At 35.8% G+C, this 25,338-nt stretch overlaps 2 protein-coding genes across 2 annotated transcripts in view; both read left to right on the top strand.

Annotated features, from left to right (window-relative positions):
• The window catches only part of LOC136802591 (uncharacterized), a 151,230-nt gene that overhangs the window by 115,586 nt on the left and 10,306 nt on the right, over positions 1-25,338 (top strand). The window contains exons 38-43 of the mRNA XM_067059346.1: positions 12,103-12,222; positions 12,519-12,637; positions 12,908-13,003; positions 22,607-22,685; positions 24,305-24,408; positions 24,838-24,987. Of these exons, the coding sequence (XP_066915447.1) occupies positions 12,103-12,222; positions 12,519-12,637; positions 12,908-13,003; positions 22,607-22,685; positions 24,305-24,408; positions 24,838-24,987 (668 nt within the window). The remainder of the gene's footprint in view (positions 1-12,102; positions 12,223-12,518; positions 12,638-12,907; positions 13,004-22,606; positions 22,686-24,304; positions 24,409-24,837; positions 24,988-25,338) is intronic.
• LOC136802590 (uncharacterized) lies at positions 13,251-17,244 on the top strand. Its single transcript, XM_067059344.1, has 2 exons — positions 13,251-15,856; positions 16,103-17,244. Exons 1-2 carry the CDS (start codon positions 13,516-13,518, stop codon positions 17,242-17,244), a joined length of 3,483 nt encoding a protein of 1,160 aa, XP_066915445.1. The 5' UTR covers positions 13,251-13,515.

Raw genomic sequence — 25,338 nt, 5'->3', positions numbered from 1 at the left:
GCACTCCGTACGTCGTAGTAAAAATACAATTGTCTTTTTATATAAATTCTCATCAGTATAATACTGGATATCAGCCAACAAAAAAGAACTATTCTTAAAAGGAAGATATTTCTCATTGTCTGGTATTCAGCACTCCGTAGATCGTAGTAAAAATACAATTGTTTTTTTATACAAATTCTCATCAGTATATACTGGATATCAGCCAACAAAAAAGAACTATTCCTAAAAGGAAAATATTTCTTATTGTCTGATATTCAGCACTCCGTAGATCGTAGTAAAAATACAATTGTCTTTTTATATAAATTCTCATCAGTATATACTGGATATCAGCCAACAAAAAAGAACTATTCCTAAAAGGAAGATATTTCTCATTGTCTGATATTCAGCACTCCGTCGTAGATCGTAGTAAAAATACAATTGTCTTTTTATATAAATTCTCATCAGTATATACTGGATATCAGCCAACAAAAAAGAACTATTCCTAAAAGGAAGATATTTCTTATTGTCTGATATTCAGCACTCCGTAGATCGTAGTAAAAATACAATTGTCTTTTTATATAAATTCTCATCAGTATATACTGGATATCAGCCAACAAAAAAGAACTATTCCTAAAAGGAAGATATTTCTCATTGTCTGGTATTCAGCACTCCGTAGATCGTAGTAAAAATACAATTATCTTTTTATATAAATTCTCATCAGTATATACTGGATATCAGCCAACAAAAAAGAACTATTCCTAAAAGGAAATATTTTTCATGAGCTGATATTCAGCACTCCGTCGTAGATCGTAGTAAAAATACAATTGTCTTTTTATATAAATTCTCATCAGTATATACTGGATATCAACCAACAAAAAAGAACTATTCCTAAAAGGAAATATTTTTCATGAGCTGATATTCAGCACTCCGTCGTAGATCGTAGTAAAAATACAATTGTCTTTTTATATAAATTCTCATCAGTATATACTGGATATCAGCCAACAAAAAAGAACTATTCCTAAAAGGAAGATATTTCTCATTGTCTGGTACTCAGCACTCCGTAGATCGTAGTAAAAATACAATTGTCTTTTTATATAAATTCTCATCAGTATATACTGGATATCAGCCAACAAAAAAGAACTATTCCTAAAAGGAAAATATTTCTCATTGGCTGATATTCAGCACTCCGTAGATCGTAGTAAAAATACAATCGTCTTTTTATATAAATTCTCATCAGTATATACTGAATATCAGCCAACAAAAAAGAACTATTCCTTAAAGGAGGATATTTCTCATTCAGCACTCCGTAGATCGTAGTAAAAATACAATTGTCTTTTTATATAAATTCTCATCAGTATATACTGAATATCACCCAACAAAAAAGAACTATGCCTAAAAGAAAATATTTTTCATGAGCTGATATCGGACTCTAGTTTTCATTGTAAAGCATAATGTGTTTTCTTTGCAACCTTAATCGATATTCAAACCTTCCGAAACAAGAATACTGAATATCAACCAAGCGAAACGAACTTTTTCCAAAAAGGAAAATATTTTTCATTGGCTGATATCAAGCACTCTAGTGTTCATTGTAAAGCATAACGTGTTTTCTTCGCAACCCTAATCGATATTGACATATTTCTGAAACAGGAATCAGCCAATGGAAATCGTCTTTGTCGAATATAATAATAATTGAATATATTTTCATCCTTCTCCAATGCTGGACAAAAGGTTGTAGATAAATGAAATTTCAGTGAAAAATTATGAGAAATAGAGCAAAATGACTCTTCAATGTGTCTGAAAGGGGATGGAAGTTAAGAAAAACACTTTTGAAGTCGTTGCATCGCTTTTGAGAGAACCACAAGCAGAAAATCAGCGTTTTGATACTGGTGTAAGCCAGTTAATCAAGCCCTTGTGGTTTGCCCTTGCGGTTAGACTGCAGTGGGTGACTTTCAAAGACAGCTTTGGATGGGTTTGGAAAGCACCCAGAGCCTCTTGGGAACTTGTTTTTGATCGATATTGAAGTATTTTGCAAATATTGCAGAAGTCTACAAACCTTTTGTCCAGCATTGTCACTTATTTGTAAATATTATCAACCTTCCCATAATGGAAAGGTTTGTTGAGCAGAAATATTACCTTGGGGTTGACATTTCAAACTAGACTTTTTCGAATTGTCTGACAAACAAAAAAGTCATATATCTGAAATGTCAGAACACCATCCGATAAAGGAAAATGTCCTAGACTATTTCTGATATCGAACATTCCACCTAACTTGATTAAAAACCTGATGACAAACATCTACAGAACAAAATTGAATCTTCAAAATTTCCTTGAATAGAATAACTTAAGCAGTATGTCCACTGAAAAAATAAGTTCGTTACAAATGCCTGTTAATGAAAATAAATTGAAATTGAATATGAACAGGAGACTTACAAGGTTTTATATGTATACAGCAATATACGATTATAGCCAATGAGACCACATGGCTGTCCTTTGGGAGTTCTGTTTGTTTAAAGTCAAATAATTTCTTTGGAGATCGATGGAAAATGAAAAGATGAAAACACCGACTCTGAAAAACAAACATTTGCCTGGAAAAAAAAACATTTAACTTATTTGACGTCAATTTAGAAATGTTATTGACATCAAATTTAATAACTATGACGCAATCAACAAGTTAATAACCGTACAGCCTAGAAGCTACTTTTCACATTTTCCTGCTGTATCAAATAAAAATATAAAATATCGAATTTCAGATCACCTAATTTCCAGATAAGGAGATCCTTTTTCGAATAAAAACTTCCCCCGGACTTTCGGAATCATTGAGCGCACTTTAACAAATATTGTTCACTGCGGCTATCTTTATTTGATTAAGTACCATTCGTTTACCTCGCTTACTATCTGTCTTGAGAGAACTTTTGAACAAACCATCGCCATTGACAAACATTAAACTGGGTCTTTCTAACTTTTCATCTTCTGTCAAATGTTTTTTCATTGGATTGTTTCTTTCCAGAAATGATCGCTCAACCTCTTTGTTTCATATCTATCTTTGGAAACATCTTCATAAAACGAATGATGTTCCCTTTTGACCGATATTATACAAATACATATACTCTGGCAAACTTCCAATGAACCAACCAGTAAGAAATATATATTTCCCACATAAAGTTTAAGTTTCTGAACGTTCTAATTTCTTAACTTAACTACTCATTGAAGATCAACAAGGAATTTGATATCAGACAAAATAGAGCAATTCCAAAATTAACGGAACTTCACTTTCTATGTCTGATATCAGAAAAACTTCTTAATCAACAACTTCAATTGAATAATTGTATTGGATTGTTTTAATATATCGTCAGCGTAGCGTCTTTCTTTGGTATTAAAGTCTGTCCCGAAAGTATATAGACACTGTAGTTTTTCTACTTTTCCTCAGCACCCATTCGTGTATGTTGGAAAGTTATTCATCGTTGGAAAGACATTTCCAAAGAGAATAATCTAAAGGATGAACGATTTTGGAAAAACTGAATACTGTATTTACTGCTTTGAATGTCTTGGTGGCTCAGGGTGACTTAAAATTCAACCTCGAAATTATCATTCAGGGGTATAAAAATGACAAAATTATGACAGAAAATTATCAAAAATGACTACCTCACATGGTCATGAATTCTCGTTATTTGGACCAAAGTTTGAAAATTTTGTCTGAAACTTGGAAAAAATAGTCTCTAAGAGGGTCGTAAAAATGTTAAAAAGGGACATAACCGTCCCCTCGCAAACTTGACACAACCTTAATCTTATTGAAAAAAGGTATTTCTTACTTCAACCTCTAATAGTTTAATATCAAGGATATCCAATATCAGGAATCGAAACAGAAAAGTTCCAAAACGGAACTCTACTTTCAATGCCTGATATCAGAAAAACTTCTAAGTTAAAGTCAATTCCACAGGGTTATATGAAGTTGTTTGCTGATATTGCAAAAGCAATGATGTGTTGGACCATTCGTTTAAAATTCTCATTCAACACTTTTTAACGTCGGGGAATTCTGAATTGATGGAAAACTGTGCGCCCTTTTTTCTCTAATAAAGGACCAATAAGTGAGAAAATAACCTTAGTCGAAAATGATGAACTGATTAAAGATGATAAAGAAATTGGAAAAATGTTTAATGAGTTCTTCATAAATATCACTGAAAAATTAGATCTCAATCAACCACCAACAGAACCAGTGCCTCTCAATGAACTTTCTGATAATATTCTTCAAAATGAAATAATGCTTTTTAGAAACCACCCTAGTATACTCAAAATAAAAGAAAAGGTATCAAACAATGAAAACTCCTTCCAGTTTAGAAACACCACCGAAGACGAAGTAGAGAAGATAATTAACAACCTTAAGACAAATAAGTCTCAAGCGGAAAATGATATACCAGCGAAAATAATTAAAAAATACTCTCACTTATTTGCAAGCTGCTTCTCTATAAGCATAAATGACTCCTTCAGCTCAGGTATTTTTCCCAACATTTCCAAGTTCGCGACAGTCACCCCAGTCTACAAGAAAAATTCTAAAAACGATAAAAGTAACTATAGACCAATAAGTATACTGCCGGTAATATCCAAAATTTACGAAAGAGTATATCACAATCAAATATCAGAATACTTTGAGCACTACTTTGATGAACAACAATGTGGTTTCAGGAAAGGATATTCCATTCAAACCTCTCTTCTCCCAATGGAAGAGCTCTGGAAGCTAGCCAATGACAAAAAAGATGTTTTTGGGGCACTACTCATCGACCTTTCTACCCAGTGGGCACAAGACGTCCTTAGGACGTCCCTGAGAGGTCCATTTCGGACGAAGGGACGTCCAATCGGGACGGCTTGAGGACGTCCTGAGGACGTGAAAAATGAAACGCTTTTGGTCCGTCCGATACTGGTCCGTTCCGGACGTCCAAGGGACGTTAAAAGGACCTGAAAAGGACGTGTTTCGGACTCCATTTTGCTTTGGAGACGTCCGACGGACGTATTTCAGACGTGATACGGACGTCCGGACTTTCTTTTTTAGGCGCTAGGATTACGTACTATAGACGTTAAAAGGACCTGAAAAGGACGTGTTTCGGACTACATTTTGCCTTGGAGACGTCCGACGGACGTATTTCAGACTTAATACGGACGTCCAGACTTTCTTTTTTAGGCGCTAGGATTACGTACTAAAGGACATCACAATTAAGCAGAGAATCCTGTACATCATAGGAGCGCAAGGTGCTTTGACAAGGATCGGGTACAAAAGATCAAAATAGAAAATATTGTTGAAATTTCTTGATGTTATATTTTAGATAAAAATAAATAATTGTTTATATGGAACAAAAATGTACAATTTTCTTTATGTACATTTTTTTCTACAGATATTGAATATATTAATCGATTACTGTAATACAATAATACTACTTTTTACTGGAAAAATACATCTAGATAAAAATTTTAGTACTAATAAAATCGGAAATGTTAATTTGAAAGTAAAAGTCATTAGAAATAACTTTAATGATTGAAATATGAATTTTAGTGAAGAAGCTTTTATTCTTGGTAAATAACAATGAAATGGGCTTATTCTAGCAGGAACCAATTTTGATGTCAAAAGCGCTGTAATCTAAGTACAACAAAGAAGGCAAAAGCAAAAACCAGAAAATTTGAATTTCGTGAAAACTTATCTTGGCACATGTAAGTTTCTTTTATTGATGACAAATTCAAACTAAACGTGTTCAAATTTGTCTTATCATCAGAAATTAGTTGACATCGGTAAACAACTTGGAGATGTCATCAAACAAGCAAAAGATGATGAACAAGTGGAAAATGGAAAAAAGAAGAAAAATCGTTCAAAAATAAATGCTCTACGTACACTTCTATGCTTGATTGTAGGGGGTCTATTAAGCAGGGAAGGGATCGACACACCGCTTGAAATATAATAAAACGAGGGGTCATAATTTGATATCATAAGGATATTCCACTCAAACCTCTCTTCTCCCAATGGAAGAGCTCTGGAAACTAGCCAATGACAAAAAATATGTTTTTGGGGCACTGCTCATCGACCTTTCTAAGGCCTTTGACTGCATGTGCCACAAATTACTTGTAGCAAAGATCAGTGCATACGGGTTCGATGACCTTTCCACTGGGTTAGTCATGAGTTATCTAGAAAATAGGCAACAAAGGACAAAAGTAGGCAACGAACTGAGTAACTGGATCAAGATCAAGGATGGTGTTCCCCAGGGATCAATCCTTGGCCCTCTGTTTTTCAATATTTATATCTGTGACCTCTTTTTCATCATTGAGGATACTAAGGTTGCGAATTATGCGGACGATACGACACCCTATGTTAGTGCTCCTACCTGGATTGAAGTAAGTGGTAAACTAAGCTCTGTAGCAAAAAAAATCTTCACATGGCTTTCGATTAATCAAATGGTTGGTAATGCTGACAAATGTCAGCTAATAGTTAACATCATTGACGACTCGCTCTATCTAAATATTAGAGAAGAAACTGTTTTCAATACCAAAACGTCAAAGATTCTTGGAGTAACCTTCGATAATCTTTTGACGTTTGAATCGCATATAGAAAATCTTTGCAAGAAAGCTAGTTTGAAAATAACCGCCTTAGCCAGAATGAGCACATATCTCACTTTAGAAAAAAAGAAACGCTTGATGAATGCTTTCATTAAATGCCACTTCAATTACTGTCCTCTCATATGGATGTTTCATAGCAGAGCTCTAGAAGATAAAATCAACAATCTACATAAAAGATGCTTGAGAATCGTTTACTCAGACTACAACTCGTCATTCGATGATCTGTTGAAACTTGACAACGGTTCCACCTTCCATCAACGAGCAATTCAATCCTTATCCGCAGAGCTATTTAAATCAAAACTCAATGAATCAGAAAGTAAAATATTTCTCAAAAACCAATGTAAGATCAACACGAGAAAAAGGAATTCCTTTCGTAGTAGAGTAGTTGAAAGTGAAATGAATGGAAAATCGTCTTTAGCTTTCCTGGGACCTAAAATCTGGGCTACCCTTCCCGATGACTTTAAAAAACTTAAAAACCTAGATGAATTTAAGAAAGAAATCAAGCAATGGAGGCCCACTACTTGTCCTTGCCGAAACTGTCGCACTTTTATCCATGGCGTTGGTTTCATTGATTGAATTTAAATTAATTTGTAAATAATAGTTGATCTTGAGTATCAACCTTCTAGATAGATTTGTAATTAATAGTTGATATTGATTAGCCTCGAGCTAAGTACACATTGTACTACTGTGCATCAACTTTAAAGAAAAGAAACATAAACATAAACATAAACATATGGTCTGCATGTTTGTGACTTAAAATCTTAAAATGATTCAATTTATCGCAAAACGTTATTTATTTTCAAAACTCCATTAGGTTGAAATTGAAGAGTCAGTCCCGGGGGATACCTAGACAAAAGGAGGGTACGGGTATGTACCGCCCTTAAGGGTCCCTTTTTTGGATCTTCAAAATCCCATTAACGGTCGTAGAAATCACATAATCTAATTCCAGTCCCCCTAAAGATTGTAAAAACAGCTTCCATATTGTGACCCTCAAAAGTCTGAGTTTATATAGTACAGTCCCAATAAGGGTCACAAAATTCACAAAAATTTGGTTTTTTTTTCTCCATATAAGTCCTTCTAAGGGTCCGTTTTGGCCCCTATAAGGGCCCGACTGTCGAAATTCGGGCGGCACATACCCGTCATCCCGTTAACCTAGTATACCCCCGCCCGGGGAGTCAGTGATGAAGACATCATCTTTGTAACTCGTATAGCAAAACTCGAATGTTTCGTAACTGGAACATTATCGTGAGCACACACTATGTAGAAATCGGTACTGAATAACAACAAAAGCATGAACTATCTGAATTAGACGAGAATACTTACAAATATTCACAATCTTTTGGTGGATTAGTTTCTGGAAATAAAACTTTACCAACATGAACGTTTTGTTTGGGAATGCAAGAATGTTTTGATAATGAAATGTTGATATTCCCAAAAGATTTTATTTGACGCCAATTATAAAAATTTGTAATAATTTCGTCAAAATTGAAAGAAACGTTTGCAAATACACTAGACAAAAAAATACGCCTGCCAACCGTAAATATTTTAAAGGGGCTGGGTCAAGCTTACCAGGTCGAGGGAATGACGTCAAAATTTCATATTTATGAAAACAAACTTTGATTACCTGAAAATCGACCGGTCTTTTAAGGGCCAGTAAATAACTGGTATTTTAAGGACCAGTAAATGACCGGTAAAACTTTATTGAAAGGCCGCTACGTCTCCAGTTGATTTAGCGGTCATTTCAATGCGTCCAGTCCGAGACCGGCCTTGATCGACCGGTCGACATCCTTTCATAACAGTTTGTTTTTTTAAATCATTACTAACAAACACTAGAAACAATAGAAAACGATTGTCAAAGTAGGTAGTCAAGAAACCTTAAAAACTAATTCTTGTGGCTTCTTAGAAAAAAGGGGTCATTTTTTAAAATTTTGAAATTTTGAAAGAACGCGGTGACTGCTTGACTCCAGCTACGAAAGAAGAGTTATAGTGTGGTCTTGTTACAAAAGTACAGGCTGTTTGTAGGAAAAAAAATAATATATAGCTGAAACTTTCTCTAGACCTTCTCTATAGGATGCTTATGCCTCAGGAAAAAATCCCCTAAAATCCCACTGGTGGAACATCCCTTTTTTGGGCAATTTCTTTTTTCCCCAGGCAAAACCCTAAGGTCAAAAATTTTTGAAAATTTCAAACTCTTTTTGAGACAACATCATGTATACCATTCGAAAGCTCTCAAAAAACTATATAGAAGACTTTGAAACGGGTATAGCCGATTTCATTACCTAACTCGAGATAATTCACGCAGAAGATGCAATTTTTGGTCAATTTTAGACCAAAATGTGGCGAAAAGTGGAACTCGCGCGTGAAATATCTCGAGTTAGGTAATGAAATCGGCCATACCCGTTTAAAAGTCTTCTATATAGTTTTTTTAGAGCTTTCGAATGGTATACCTGATATTGTCTGAAAATGAGTTTGAAATTTTCAAAACATTTCGCCCTTAGGGTTTTGCCTGGGGAAAAAAGAAATTGCCCAAAAAGGGAATGTTCCACCAGTGGGATTCTAGGGGATTTTTTTCCTGAGGCATAAGCATCCTATAGAGAAGGTCTGGAGAAAGTTTCAGCTATATATTATTTTTTTCCTGTAAATTATGCTAAACGACCCCACTATTATTCTATGAAAAGAAAGACTTCTTATCTAACTGGCATCAAACATGATCAAATCAGATACAGATACTGTTAAAACATTATCAACCGAAAAGAGCTGCCATTTTAGTCGTTTCTTCGTGATTGAAATTTCAACAGATAAAGTTGCTTAAGTTTTGATTCTTGTTCCGGGGGATACTAGGCTTATGAGCTGACGGATATGTGCCGTCTGACACTTTCGACCCTCGGACCCTTAGCGGGACTAAAAAACGAAAAAAAGAAAATTTTGTGAGTTTTACGATCCTTATTGGGACTAATCTGACTAGATTTAGATCTTTTTAGGGACAAATATTTTTTTCCAAACCTTAGTGAGACTTTGGAAGTCCAAAAATGCCACCCTTAAGAGCGGCACATACCCGTACCCTCTACTTGCTTAGGTACCCCCCTGTCCCTGTTTTACTTTGCTTAAGGATATCTCCAACTCACAACCCAAAGAAAATTTCCCGCAAATAGATATCTTGACCCCTGTTCCCAATGAATATATATGACCACGACGTTAGATTTTGGAAACGTAGATCTTCCAATAACCTCGAAATCTTCCCATAATTTCGAAATCTTCATTTCTCTTGACAAATTACTGACCCTTTGGCATTTAAGTTGTATTCAGACATTATCTCCTAAAACTTCATACATAAAAAGAAAATATTGAACACAGATCTTACCGCGCAACATTGATGACAAATTTTGCCACAAACTTTTACTACCGATTGTTAGTGTGAAGGTTTCGATCACAGACTTGCACCGCAATTGAATGTGTTCAAATCTCAAGCACTTCCTTGCATAGTGTTAGCAGAAATTCTCTACCTTCACCGATACAATCTTTACTTTAGTGAGATCGATTTTTTTGACAACTGCAACATTTCAGTCAAACATCTAGTCGAGAGCTGGCTCAGGCTCATCTCAATGTCTGAAAGTAATAGAGCCAGGGTTACTACAACAAACCCGGACTCATAACATCATTAACTTTAGTCTAGCAAGCTAGACGACTAATTTATACATAGTAGAAATAAAGCAAAAAGTAATGAATGGAACAATTTTAGTCGTCTAGAAACCTTTGTGCACTAACTCCAAACAAAAGAAAAGTGTCAATATTGCAATTATAATTTTTTCCTGCTCAAAATAATTCTTGAGAAAAAAGAATATGTGTGGATTTGTGTATTGAAAGTCTTTCATTTGAGTTGATTTCGTTTTGAGAGTTTGTTGTTGCTTGATAAATTGTTTTCTCGCTACGCAAGTTTCTGCGTAGCTAGCCCCTGTATCTATAAGGCTGGAACACCGGATTCTTCCAGTCGTTTATACAAACTAAATCCCGTATTATTATTATTAGTATTGGTATTATTAGTATTACACGCATTATAAACGACTCCAGTCTACATTAACTTAGAAAATTATGAGCTTTTTGTCTCTTTATCGCTCACACATCCTTTGTCTTGCGATACGTCATATAGAAAATTCCAGAAATTACCCAAATAAATGCTTTCTTGAGATTTCTCAACGTATCAATATACGAGCACATAAATCTATGCAAAGTCAACTTCTTTTGCCATTGCCAATCAGATTGATAAGATAAAAGCAAATGGTAATAATAGAAGAAAGAATTTAGAAACTTACAAAGCATTACCAACTGATTCTACGGCTCGAAGAAATTTTCTCTAATTTTCCATTTGTAGCATTTTCATTACATGTATTGGAAGTTTGATTTATTTGACGTCAATTGAAATGAATATCTAGATTAATGACGTCAATATTAAATAATCAGATCCGTGTCTAGACTCACTAATATTTCCCAAAAGACCACCCTGGTTTAATCGACCTTGATCGCTTTGGTACAGTGGAACCTCTAATTAGTGGACCCATCCGGGAAACAGATTAGTGTCTGTGACTAGCGGCCTAGGAAAAATACTTTGTCCGCTAATCAAGGGTGTCCGATCCTACCCTTCTATGGAATAATTTTGTTTCATTCTATCGCATGGGACTAATTAAATACCATAACATAAATCCCAAACACAGAATTATAATACGTCTATGAAAAAGAGGCTTTCTATAGTTTTTGTATCATTTAAAAAATGTTCATCACTCTGATGATGCTTTTGTTGTGAAGCAAAGTATTAGTTTTTTCAAAAAATGAAAATTTTGTTGTTTGTGATCTGACTCCACATTGATCCATGGCAAACTCAATTTTCGGATTAACCCTATTCAACCTAGGCTTTTAGGGGCGGTTAAGAACTAGGGGGGGGGGCTTTTCCTGTACCACCCCTTAACTTTTGATCTAGTGGGTCTTTTTGGATGAAATTTGGCACACAAGATCCTTGTCACGTAAGGTAACTTTTGCCAAAAAGTTTTTTTGATGACGTCTTTCATCATGCCCAAAGTGAGCAAAAACCCAAAATTTCCTTTGTTCTTATAAATAGCTATTGTATTCTAACAAAAGATTTAGGAAAAAGTTGCCTGATTTTAAAATGCTTATTTTATCCTAAATATTCAATAAATTACGGTTTAAACGATATATTTGACATTAAAAATCAATTTGTATTGGAAAAGTGTCAATTTTTGTGACACCTTACTGTCAGATATGTCATCATGCTCAAGGTGTGAAAATTTTTAGATGTCAAATTTTTTTTTATTTTGAAGCTAAATAACAATTGGGAATTTACAGAAAATTTCGCGGCAAAAAATCTATTATTTCAGGAGCTATTACCAATAGTTTGACCTCCGAACAGAAAGAGCCCCCCCCCCCTAGGCCGAATAGGGTTAAGTTTTATCTTGTTTTTACTGAAGCTGTCATTATGATCAAAGTTTTTGAAAATGTTTTGCTTTATCTCATTTATAGGCGATCGTTCAAAGTGTGGCATCATTGCACGTTCCATTTTGGGGAGATTCGATTGGTTATTTCTTTCATCGAATGTCAAGACATGTTAAAGATGATGAACACATGAATGAATACCAAAAGGTAAGTGTTTTTCTAATGCATCAACTATTTTTTAATCAACTAGAGGGTTCCCGTCGTTCAAAAGTCGGTTAAAATGTGTGTATCTGTAATCTGAAATGTGACTTAGCCTTGTTTAGGCTCTTGTCATTATTGATTGGTTTCTATGAATGCAAAACAAAAAATTAAGCTGAAAGAGAAGAAGAGGACAAGGGTTAGTCGGGTAAAATCACAGCTTACGCTTTAAATAGTTAGTTAAGGTAGATATTATTCGGGGGGGGTTACATTTTGATTACAGGATTACGTCGGTTACATTTTAGGCAGTAATGGCGCGTGATCGATCCAGATTCATTAGATATGCTGACGTCATGAGTGTCAAAGAAATCAAGAAGAAGCAAAAACGAGCCAAGAAACGTCTTCACGTAAAACAAATTTACAGGTAAATGGGTGGTCCCATTAAAAATCCACGCGGGGGTCTTTTACCACCTGGAAATCTTAGAAAATCTTTTTACCACTGGAAAAATGAAAAAAAAAACACTCTCTAGAAATTCTTCTCCGATTACCCCCTGGAAATGTTCGTCCACCCCCTGTATGGCAATGACAGAAGCTTCTTTATTTTTTATGTTTCGACCTTATGCAAGTGCCATTATCAGTGAAAAGGATTACCTGCATTGATTTTCTAACTAATGTTCGAACTTCATTCTTTTAGGAAATCAGCATTGCTTATTGTGTTATTCTTAATTGTACTTGGAATGACTTGTCTTTCGCACAATCGATCTCTTTACGAATGGGACCAAGAACTCAGGTAATATTCATTTTACTTTTGTTTATGAATTCTATTTTCACAAATGTGCAACCCTGTCTCACAGCCCTTGTGGAATTTTTCCCACTGGCGGGGAGATAAATTCCCATCGAGATCCCTCGTGATAGAAATTATATTATTCCAAGCTAAGAAATTCCGGTGCAATTTTTGGACCTACCCCGGTGGGGTGGAGGTCCTATAAATTAACCTGTGTTCGTCCGTCCGTTCGTCCGTTCGTCTGTTACTGTGATATTTTTATTGTAATATATTGTTTTGGGTCATCGAGACTAATCGAGGCCTATTTAGTGCTTTTGTTAATTTTGTTTACCACAGTCCTCTAAAGAAAGTCATTGAGACAACACGTAAAATATTTCATGGTCCACACGTGCCGCATATTAAAAAGAGAAGAAAAAAGTTAAAGTGTGTGAGTGTTGAGAAAAAAAAAATTGTAAGAAAGAAGAGAAACATAAAAATTAAAAAGTCGAAACAAGAAAATACATAATAAAAATTGAAAAATGGTTGATGTTGAGAAACTTGGCAAGAAGCGCAACGCTCTCACATCATATGTTAACAAGTTGATTTTGGAGTGCGAAGAATGGAACAAAGATGCTAAAAGTAACAAAAACGCTCTTGAAACCACTTGTAAAATTTTAAATAAAAAGTTACAAATTATCATTGAGATTACGGATAACATCGTGGATGAATTAGACGATGAAGAGCAAATGGGAATACAATATGAGAAGTGTTCCAAAGTTGAGCGTCGAGTTGAGTCGTTGATTTTAGCCGTCAAAAGTGAACTGTCAAAAGAGAACCCAAAAATTGCTGTTAGTGATAGTAGTGTCACAAGTACCCGAGAGAAACAGCGGAAAGCTGATATTCGTCTACCCAAATTGAGTTTGAAACCCTACGATGGAGATCCGTTGAAATGGAAAACATTTTTCGATACATTTGATTGTGCTGTTCATCAGAGAGATGATATGACCAACGTCGAAAAAATGACATACCTCACCAGTTTACTTGAAGGAGAAGCGGAATCTTGCATCCAAGGTATAACACTATCTAACGAAAATTACGATATTGCGCTCAAAATGTTAAAAGAAAGGTTCGGTGATGAACAGATAATTATTAGTGCGCATATGAATAAATTGTTAAACTTAGAAACAACATCAAACTTTATCGATATCAAAGAACTGAGAATGCTTTACAACAACATCGAAATTCAAATTAGAAATCTTCGTGGAATCGGTCTGGAGGAGAAACGTTACGGCCCTATGCTCGCACCAGTTATTATGTCGAAATTGCCACAAGAAATAAAATTGTTGTTGACTAGAAAGTTCGGAAAGGATGTATGGGCAATCGATAAGTTACTCGAAGCCTTACAACAAGAAGTCGAAGCTCGAGAAAAGGTCCTTCTTACAGAGAATGAAGGTGTCGAAAATTACGAAAACCTAATGAGTACCGGTCGTCCTACAGACAGCAAAAGAAGACAACCGTTCCGTACCTTTCCATGCGTTTACTGTGGAAACGCTTCACACAAAGCCTATCAATGTTCCAAGATATCGAAACCAGAAAGTCGAAAGGATTTTCTCATCAAACAGAAACGATGTTTCAAGTGCTTGAAAATAGGACATGATAGTAAAAGTTGTAGATCGATGCGCAGTTGTTATCATTGTCGAAAAAATCATCATAGCAGTATTTGTAAAACCTTCAAGAAAGAGGAAGATACGCCAGAAGATACTCAGTCGAATTTAGCAAGCAGTTCGTGTACCGTTTTGCTACAAACAGCCAAAGCCAAAATCGAAAATGTCGAGAAAAATCGTTCGTCCGAAAGTAGAATTTTCTTTGACCCTGGTAGTCAGTTGAGTTATGTTACACCCACATTGAGTCGAAAGCTGAATCTAAAGCAAATTGGAAAAAAGGAACTTTGTATCCAATCGTTCGGAAACAACAAAACCGTCAAAACCTTACCCTTGGTCGAATTTAACGTGAAAACTTCGAAAGGACAGGTTCCTGTGCAAGCCTACGTATCCGAAATCAGTCAACCCGTTTCGAGACAGAACACAGTCGAATGTCAAAAACGTTTTGAACATTTGAAAGGTTTAAAACTGGCAGATCCAAATCATGAAAAAGCCATCGATATTGATATTTTGATTGGCTCAAACTTTTATTGGGATTTTATACACACTGAAGGTGCTGTTACTGGCAAGTCTGGCCAGCCCATTGCTTTGAGTTCGTCGTTGGGATACGTTTTGAGTGGTCCTGCTGATTTAAAAGAAAAGATTTCGTCCGGAATTTTTTTCTCACATGTTTTGAAAGCCGTCATTAGTGAAAATGATCGATTATCTGAAACCGTTGATAAGTTCTGGGACTTGGAGAGTCTTGGAATAAAATGTGAAAACTTTGATACCGAAAAACGTGAATTTGTGAAGGAGTTTGAGAACTCATTAAAATTTAACGAGAAAGAGAAAATGTATGAAGCAACATATCCAGTCAAAAAGGAGAATTGGTCGCTAGGAGATAATTATGAACTGTGTAGAAAAAGACTTCAATGTTTATCAAAAAGCTTCGAAAACAATCAACAATTATTGAAAGATTATCAAAAGATTTTCAATGAACAGTTAACAAAAGGTGTTATCGAAAAAGCGCCAAATGATCAAGAGGTTGGAAAAACACATTACATTCCGCACCACGCTGTTATCAAACCAGAAAAATCAACAACAAAGGTACGCATTGTTTATCAGTCTGTGCCACTAACCCGATCGGGAAGATTCTTCCGAAATGGGAAGAACCTTCCCGAACGGGAAGAACTTACTCTATTTTTTCTGCCCGTTTTGGAAGATTCTTCCTCTTTGGGAAGTTGAAAATTGACTGAATCTCGGCGAAGCTGTACGATGACCGGCGAAAGTTGAAACTTTTTGGAGGTGAAGAAGCATCAAATTTTAAGGTTTTTCACCGAAAGAAAAGCAGACTTTACCGTACAAATCTTGTTAAATTGTGAAAAAACTGCGTAAACTTCCCAAACGGGAAGTTTCAACCCGATCGAGTTTTCCTTAGTTTCTCGCTTCTTCCCGATCTGGAAGCCCGTTAACCCGTTTGGGTGTTAAGTTAATTTCCCGTTCGGGAGGATTCTTCCCATTTCGGAAGAATCTTCCAATTTTGGAAGAATCTTCCCGATCGAGTTAGTGGCACAGACTGTTTATGACGCGAGTGCAAAGGCAAATAACAATGAGTTATTTTCTTTAAATGAATGTTTAGAGGCGGGTCCTCCATTGAATACAGATCTCTTTGAAATTTTGTTACGTTTTCGAACAGACAAAGTCGCCATTGTCGGTGATATTGAAAAGGCTTTTCTACACATTAAACTAAACAACGAACAGAGAGACCTTACTAGATTTTTATGGTTCAAAAATTCAGACAAAATTGATTTTAAAAACTTTGAAGCAAACGAAATTGTTGAGTACCGGATGTGCAGAGTTTTGTTTGGGATAAACGCATCGCCCTTCGTTTTGAATGCCACCCTACAACATCATATCAGAACAGCAAACGACGCAGAGTTCGAGAACAACCTTATCAAATCGCTACATGTGGATGATTTGACAACAAGCAAACGAACTGTTGCTGAAGCTGAAGAGTTTGTCGAGAAAACGAAAGAGCATTTATCGAAAGCATCGTTTAACCTGAGAAAATTCCAATCCAACTCGAAGGAACTTGAATCCAAACTCCAATCGAAATACGGAGAAACCGAAAACCCTACTGTGATGGGTAAGACGAAAGTCCTTGGTGTTACATGGGACAAAGAATCTGACGAACTTTGTTTCCAACTCAAAAGCTTAGCGAGTTTGAAACCGACGAAACGCAATGTGTTGAGAGCATTGGCGTCCATTTATGATCCGTTAGGACTGATAAACCCTGTCGTGTTAACGTTGAAATTGTATTTTCAGAAATTGTGTCTAAGTAAAATTGATTGGGACACGCCCATCGACGGTGATTTGCTTTGTGAATGGCAAAATTTGGTGAAAGACTTTGAGTATACACAGGAGATCAGAGTCGAAAGAGCTTATTCGAGTGTTAAACAAAATGTCAAGGAAATTCAGTTACATGGCTTCTCAGATGCTTCTGACGACGCACATGGTTGCTGTATCTACACACGAATCGTATCAAAGGATGGTGATATCAAGACAAGCCTCGTCACATCAAAGTCACACGTGAATCCAATCAAGACGAAATCAAAAAACCAAACCTGATGACCAGAAGTTGACGACACCCAGAATGGAGTTGGTAGCTATACTTATTGTATCACGTCTCATGAATGTTGTTAAGAGACACTTAGAAATGAACTTTGAATTTGAAAATTTTACTGTATGGACTGACAGTAGTGTTGCTTACTGTTGGGTCAAGAACATTGAAACTTCGAGAAAACAAGATAGATATATTAAGAATATTTCTGATGAGATTAGACGAAATTTTGAATCTCTCTCGATTGAACTGAAATTAGTTGCTACAAAGCAAAATCCTTCGGACATTGCGTCCCGGGGGTCTAAGCCAGCACGTCTAGCTGGTTGTAAATTATGGTTTTATGGTCCTGAGTTTCTAATTATGCCTGAATCTCAGTGGCCTCGTTTGAAAGTCGGTGACAAATTTTCTGAGGTCCCTGATCCTCTAACTATACCTGAGAAGACGGGAACAAACCTCAAACCTTTTAGTGATGGTGTCAACAAGGGTCCTAATCTTCTAAATATACCTGAGGAGAAGGATACCCTTTCATTCAATATTAGTGATGGGACTGAGTGGATAACTATACCTGAAGCTCAGTCCAACCTTGGTGAAATTATTGACGTTCAAAGATTTCGGTCTTTTGAACAATTGTTACGTGTTACTGGGTATGTCTTCAAATTTGTGGAGAACATACGTTGTTGGAAAAATAAAAACAACAAACAAATAAATAAGAAACAAATAAACAAACAGAATATTTTGAATGCTGATGATTTGCTATCAGCCAAGAAGAAATGGTTATTGGATGCCCAAAGAGGTATTCCAGACGAAATGAAGAAAAATCTTTTCCTTGGAGGGGAAGTGTACAGATGGAAGGGAAGATTGAACAATGCTCCAATTCCCTTTGACGCAAAGCATCCAATATGGTTACCTACGAACAGTCCACTTGTTGATTTGTTGATCAAGCAAGCCCACGACAAGGTAATGCATAATGGCCAACGTGAAACTTTGAACGAACTACGATCCCAATTTCAAATTCCAAGATTGCGTCAACGCGTCCGTCATTTTATCTACAAATGTACGATTTGCAAGAAGCATGGTGGTAAAGCTTATCGTTATCCAGAATCTTACGATTTACCAAAGTCTAGACTACAAGTTGGTGCCTTTAGTTTTAGTTTTTATTGAATATTTATACAGGATTACGCAAACAGTTACAAGTATCTGATATTACCTTTGGTCCTGTTATAAATCTAAAATAATAAATAAATTATAAGTTAAATAAAAGGCATGCTGGCATAGTTTACGAACGTATTGAATTTGGCTATGAAAAAGCACTTGAAAATTAATTATTTGAATGAGGAGTTAAATTCGCTATGAAAGTAGAAATTACGATGTTAGATCTCGTTTTGATTGAGAGGTGTACGTACTTTCCAATGTTGGAAAGGCATGAGTAAATGATAGTAAGGAAAAACACGAGGCATAACACAGTATGAAAAATAACTGAGGCAAACATAAAATAGAACTAATAGAGAATATATTAAACTAAATATGAAAGGTTATACCCGCAGAAAAACCACGCTGTGATCGATAGATACTTCAAAAGGTTATCTTAAAATTAATGTAAACAAGACTAAGAGTATACATGTATGTGAAGTCTATTAATACAGTATGTCGAGACTGAGAATATTAATACTGAAAAGTGTGACGCAATGTGTAAACTCTGAAAAGGAGAAAGTACCCAAAAACAGTGAAATTATCATATTCAAAATGTTAAAAAAAAAAAAAAAAAAAAAAAAAAAAAAAAAAAAAATAAGACGGAAACAAATATTAGATAAAATATCCTAAACGCCTCTCTTTACTATCTCTGGTAAAAGATCATTACGTAGTGTTGTAGTGTCGTAAACAAATTGATACAGAATATTAGGGATATAGTTAAATGTAGCAACGAGAGTGAAAACCAAAGCCTCACTAGATCCAAAAATAAATTATCCAGAAAAGAGATAGTGTAGTGGCAAGTTAAAGGCTAAGCAGAGGCACTATACTTAAATAAAATTGAAAGTATGAGACTTTATTTTGTTTTTAAAAATATTAAAGTCATTTACGGTTCTCAATTCCGCTTTCCAGAACATTGGAATCGATTATTGCGGTCCATATTTGGTGTATAATGTATTCGACAAAACGAAAGAAAAGTTCAAGGTATGGATTTCATTGATCACATGTCAAGCCAGTCGGGCTGTATATTTAGACATTGCTACAGACTACAGTGGAGAGTCGTGCATTGAAGTATTAAGGAGATTTATGAATCGCAGAGGAATCCCAGAAGAAATCTTTTCAGACAAAGGTTCAACGTTCACTGCAGAAAACGTACAAAACTTTGTTACAAATTGTCAAATTCGATGGAAGTTTAGCCTCGAGAAAGCACCTTGGTTTAATGGGTTTACAGAGAGACTTGTGAAATCCGTGAAAACGTGTTTGAATAAAGCTTTGAACAACAAAACGCTGAAGTACGATGAATTCCTTTCGTTATTGATTGAAATTGAACGAACAATCAACAACCGTCCTTTAACCTTCATCTATGACGAATTGACAGAAGAACCTCTCACCCCGAATCATTTATTATACGGTAAACGTCTCGGACGTAACACAAATACCACAAACGACAACAGTGACAGTTTTGAGTTGTCAGAAAACACGAAGCAAGCAATTGAACACTTTTGGAAACGTTGGAAAACAGAATACTTACTCGAGTTGAGAGAAACACACAAGAAACTTGCACGAAAGAACTCAAGCGAAATGATCACCGAGAATGATATCGTTTTAATCAATGAGGAAAATGTTAAACGTAATGATTGGAGGAAAGGTAGAGTGAGTAAATTGTTACGAGGAAGAGATGGTAAAGTTCGCGGAGCCGAACTCGTCGTTGTAAACAAAAACGGTAACGGAATTCTCCGAAGACCTATCAATAAACTATTTCCGTTTGAGTATCATCACTCACGAGTAAGCGATGACAAGAACAATCAAGAAGTGAAAATCAAATTCATCGACGAACGTGACCTCCCCTCGTGCGTGGGAGTGTGATATTTTTATTGTAATATATTGTTTTGGGTCATCGAGACTAATCGAGGCCTATTTAGTGCTTTTGTTAATTTTGTTTACCACAGTCCTCTAAAGAAAGTCATTGAGACAACACGTAAAATATTTCAGTTACCAACTTTTCTCAGGATTGAATCATAGGAATCTTTTGATTTTTGGTACAAAGGTGCAAAATGGTGTTGGCCAAAATGTGACGGCGCCCGATTTTCGAAAAAAAATTTTGGGGGGTAAATTTGGGCCAAAAAACGGCTAAAAAACGGGTTTTTTGGACTTTGTGGAAAATTGGATCATTAATTTTTTCTGATTTTTTGCATGAAAGTAGGGTACCATCATAGGTAAAAGATGGCTCAAGCAGATTTTTGCAAAAAAATTTTGTTGGCTCAAAAAACGCATGTTTATCTATAAGAATCACTATTAATAAGCATAGATCAATGTTTTTAGCCATATTATTATTATTTTTATTAGTTTTTTTTTTTAAGATGGAAATGTCACGGTGGAGGGATTGAGTTTTCTAAAAACACTTTTTATTTTTTTGGCTGAAAAACGAATCTTTATCTATAAGAATCACTATTTATAAGCATAGATCAATGTTCTTAGCCAAATTATTATTTTATCAATATTTTTTCTAAACAAAGAAAATGTCACCTTAGAGTGCAATGGTTTGAGTTTTCTAAAAACACTTATTATTTTTTTGGCTGAAACCGAATCTTTATCTATAAGAATCACTATTTATAAGCATAGATCGATGTTCTTAGCCAAATTATTATTTTTATTATTATTAATATTTCTAAAAGGAGAAAATGTCACGGTAGAGTGCGATGGTTTGAGTTTTCTGTAAACCTTATTTATTAAGCTGTGCATTTTTCTGATAGTGGATTGTTTTTATAAAGAAAAGCGTTTAATAGCTTTTTTTATTTCTTTTTCAAAAGTATTTTTCAATTGTGTTGATAGTTTCTCCCAATAGATATGCTTTCATTTTTCTTTATTTTTTTGTATTTTGACCAGTTATGTCTTATGTGTTTCATTGTTTTAATGTTCTTTGATTAGTTTGATAACCAGGTAGGTCCATAAAAGTATCACTTGTTTAAATTGAATTTCAAATGGAGTGAGATGAAAGTCAACTTCCTAGTGAAATTGTAGGGTATTTTTCGCACCGGTGTTGCGGTTCTTTATACCAAATTTTCTAGTGGGTCCTGCTGGGTCTGTGAGACAGGCATGTAAGAGCTTTGCAATCCCTAAGTAACGTCGATCTAACATTTAGAACACTGAATTGATGACCGTTGAAATAACGTTCCACGTCAGTTGAGATACACGTTTTTATAAGAACTACGGCTTCGATAGCCAAAATATATATAGATAAGTTAAGTCATTTTAAGCCTTTGTAGGTAGGCTTCAAAAAAAAGCTGACCATTCGTGAAAGATGAAACTGTCGACAGTTCTAAATTGATTCGTTTAGTATTTTCTTCTCAGTTTTTTTTTATTACGCCCTGGTTGTATTAAAACATAATCATTAAGCACTCTTGGTAAATTGATTTGTTTACGTCTCAAATGACCAAAAAAATGGATGTTTTTTACGTATTTCGATTATCTCGGGAACATCTGTTTTAATATCCTAGCAGATTCTGATACTCCACGCTCAGCACGTATTCACTCTAAAGGCCATGACTCTGTAAGAAGGTCTGCCCAGGTTGATGCACCGCTTTGATCTTTTTCATCTGGATTTGGAGAGCGTTGATTGGCTAAAGCAAAACAAAGCCAATCACAAACATAAACATTAAGGCCCAGTCGCTTTCACTTACGTTTTCAAGCAAAAAGCAACGCGGCTTTGATTGTTTTGAACAACCAGGCCAAATCGTCAGATTTGCCATAACCCTTTAGAGCAAGGCGTGGTATGCGCAGAATGAATGATCTGCTACCCCTATGGGCACGCAACGTCTTATGGACATTCAAAGACCTTTGGGCGTCCAAGAAACGTACATTAGACGTCCAAAAGACGTTTGTGCCCATTGGGACGAGACTACTTATTATTTGGAAACCATTAAAGGTTTTATATTTCCATAAGTGTACCCGTTTCATATCAGATACATATTTCATATCAGGACAGTGTCTTACTTTTGTTATATTATGCTGATATAAACAAAAAAAATGCTTTTCTTTTCCTGTTTCTGGCCAATCTTGCTCCACATCCGTGTCAGTCCAATGTGAAAAGGCTTGTGAATAAAATTGATGAGTAAGCAAATAATATCACTCTTATTTAAAAACAAAACCATTAATTAGCTCTCCTTTTTGATTCTATTTTAGGAGGAACATCACCAAAAACACTGGTTACATTCAAGATTATGAAAAATGGTTTCATAATTTCAAGAAGTTTGCTCCTAAAGTAAGTGTTCTATTTCATCTATCCGCAGACACGTGTTTCGTCCTTCCCATGACTCATCTTTGCGGCTTGGTTAAGCGAGCAAAGACTGCTGTTCAGAGTCTATAGGGTGCTTAATTTCCAAATTCGTTCATCTGCGCGTGCCACTTTATTATTTAATTATTGTCGCACACGGAGATTTAGGTGTGGATCTCCCTGGATATTTAGGTGTGGATCTCCCTGGATATTTTACCAGACAGTTTAACTAAATCCCGAGGCGCAGTGTACCCTGAAAGAGTACAATTTAAGAAGATAGTAACTGGACGATAGTAACTTCGATCGAATGAATTTTATATTTACATGAAAGTGATCACTAACATATATACCGGTTCTATTAAATTTCCCTTCTTAATATTTCAATAACTCCAAATAACTGTTCCTTAATATAGTTGTCTAAAAAGTCGATAACACGATAATATCTCCGATTGATGTTATGGAAGGTTCCAGATCTAAATCAGTAACAAGTCTCTTTACTAATAGTACGTTCGTAACTCTCTAGCTTTCCAGCATGTTTCGACTCTCCAGCACGCTTCCGACTCTCAGCACGCTTCTGACTCTCAGCACGCTCTCCGACTCCAATAATGATTTTGTGATTCCGGTATTTATAGTTTTTAGTTCTATGAGTATTTAGAGGACTGGATTTAGAGCCTGGGATCAATAGTCACGTTGGTTTAGTTGTCCGCGTCCATTCATGTGGTTGAGATTGCTTCCTCGATCCCAGCTCATAAATCTTTCAGTGTTGTGCGTAGATTGATTCAGTCTCTTGGTTTTGTTCTCGATTATCTCAGTGTGTCAGTGGCATGTAAGATATTAGTCACGCTTGGGCTAACGGGGTTGCAGTCCGTTTTCCTCGATGATCTTCATGCGTAAATCTATTCAACGTGAATGGTATATGATGATTTTCCATTGACTGAATGCTGGTAGCTAGAGAAGGTCTTTTCATGGTCTATTCCTGCGTAAGCACGTTGGACTTGAATGGATAATGTAGATTGTTTATTTCGAGATGAGTGATGTTTTCTCAAAATATCTCTACTGTCACATTATCCCCCTAAACTCGATCCAGTTATTTTTTACACCTTTTCCTATTGTCTATAGGTGCGAAAAAAACTGGGACGGTTTTAAGGTGGTAAAAAACATGCCCGCGCGGCAATTGACGGCTACGGTCGAAAAGGTGTATTAGATGAAGCAATCGTCAATGAAAACCTTGGTATTGAAAACCTTGGTATTGATAATTTCACTGCCATGTTCACCTTGCTTTCAAAGTGTTCCACCTTAGGCGTTGTACAGAAACATTACGGTATTTAGCGACCGTAGTGTAGTGGTAGAGCATCCGGCTACGGCTTGCAAGGGTTGTGGGTTTAACCCCCCAGCCGGGTCATACCAAAGATTCCCAAAATGGTATTTGATCGCTCTCTGCTTGAAGCTCAGCAATTAAGAGAAGGATCAAGGGTAAGTGGAGCAATCCAGGGAGAAAGATTGGCGCCCTCCCCTACCTCCGGGTAGATAGCTATCATATAAGCAGCCTTCGGATCGCCTCCCACTGCGGTCGTAGACGTACTACTACGGTATTTCTTTTCTGTTAGGAGGAGGAGGAGTCAGTAATCTATGGTTCTGTCTTGACTGAAGTCGTTACTTGGGACGATGGGAAACAACCAATCAGAAGAGCTTTCAAACAAAGAAATCCAAGGTAAGCATGGTGATTGATATTGAGAATACCTTGAGAGGATTAATTTTCGCGTAGACTTTTTTTCGCGAATTGAAAATCTAAAATTTTCATGTGGACAAAATTTCGCGAATATACCGCTTTTCCAACCCATTTCTTTCATTTTCCTAGGGGTCTTGGCCAAAATTCGGATTTTAAATTTTTTGCGAGGACTAATTTTCACAAGTAATGACCGAAATTCGCAAAAATTGCGAAAATTGATTCAGGCGAAATTTATTACACTTATGGGTATTGAAATATGTATCATTTTTAACCAATCATATTGCGAATATATTTTTATGGACGACGAAATAACTCCGTTCTTCTCAGACGTAGATTTTATTATAAAATGATTTTAATGTTTTTTCAAGGCACTCTCAACAAACAAACAATTTCTTCTTTTACCTTCTCCAGAACATTTGAATTGACCAATCAGATCATTCCCCAAATCAAAATCGCTAACGTAACGTATAACGATAATGACGTCACAAAAGTTGTCCTTAGTTTTCTTGTCACAAATGTGGCTGGAAATACCGAACCACCGACAAGCCGTATGTTTTACAGGTATAACATTCTATTGTTTTTGATGATTTTTGGTATAAGTTGGCCTACGCTGGGGAGTTAATCGATAATCATATAAATCAGATTTTTAGATCGAAATTTAGTTAGATTATTAGATTCAAAAGGAAAACGGTACATATACTATCGACCTTTATGCGTATTAGCGTGATTGGGACTTTTCTTTCGTGATGGCGTTTTCCGAATTTTTTTGGCTAGATGTCGTGATCTAGACATTGGCGGGATGTGTAATAGGGCAAAAGTGTTGAGACATTATGTGTAATTTGGGCTCCAGTTAAATCCCGCTTATTCGAACTTCTATTATTTGAATCTTTCTATAATTCAAACTTGTTTCTT

Source organism: Clytia hemisphaerica, unplaced genomic scaffold, assembly GCF_902728285.1.
Source record: "Clytia hemisphaerica strain Z4C2 unplaced genomic scaffold, Clytia hemisphaerica genome assembly, whole genome shotgun sequence".
In the NCBI taxonomy this organism is placed as follows: Eukaryota; Metazoa; Cnidaria; class Hydrozoa; order Leptothecata; family Clytiidae; genus Clytia; species Clytia hemisphaerica.
The sequence above is the reverse complement of the archived record's forward strand: the minus strand, read 5'-3'. Positions and strand labels throughout refer to the sequence as shown.

Bases quoted from the DNA above. Each gene is read 5' to 3' on its own strand.
- LOC136802590 (XM_067059344.1), top strand. From the start codon at position 13,516: ATGGTTGATGTTGAGAAACTTGGCAAGAAGCGCAACGCTCTCACATCA. The intron at 15,857-16,102 runs GTTGAAAATTGA...CGTTTGGGTGTT, and splicing joins AGATTCTTCCTCTTTGGGAA to AAGTTAATTTCCCGTTCGGG.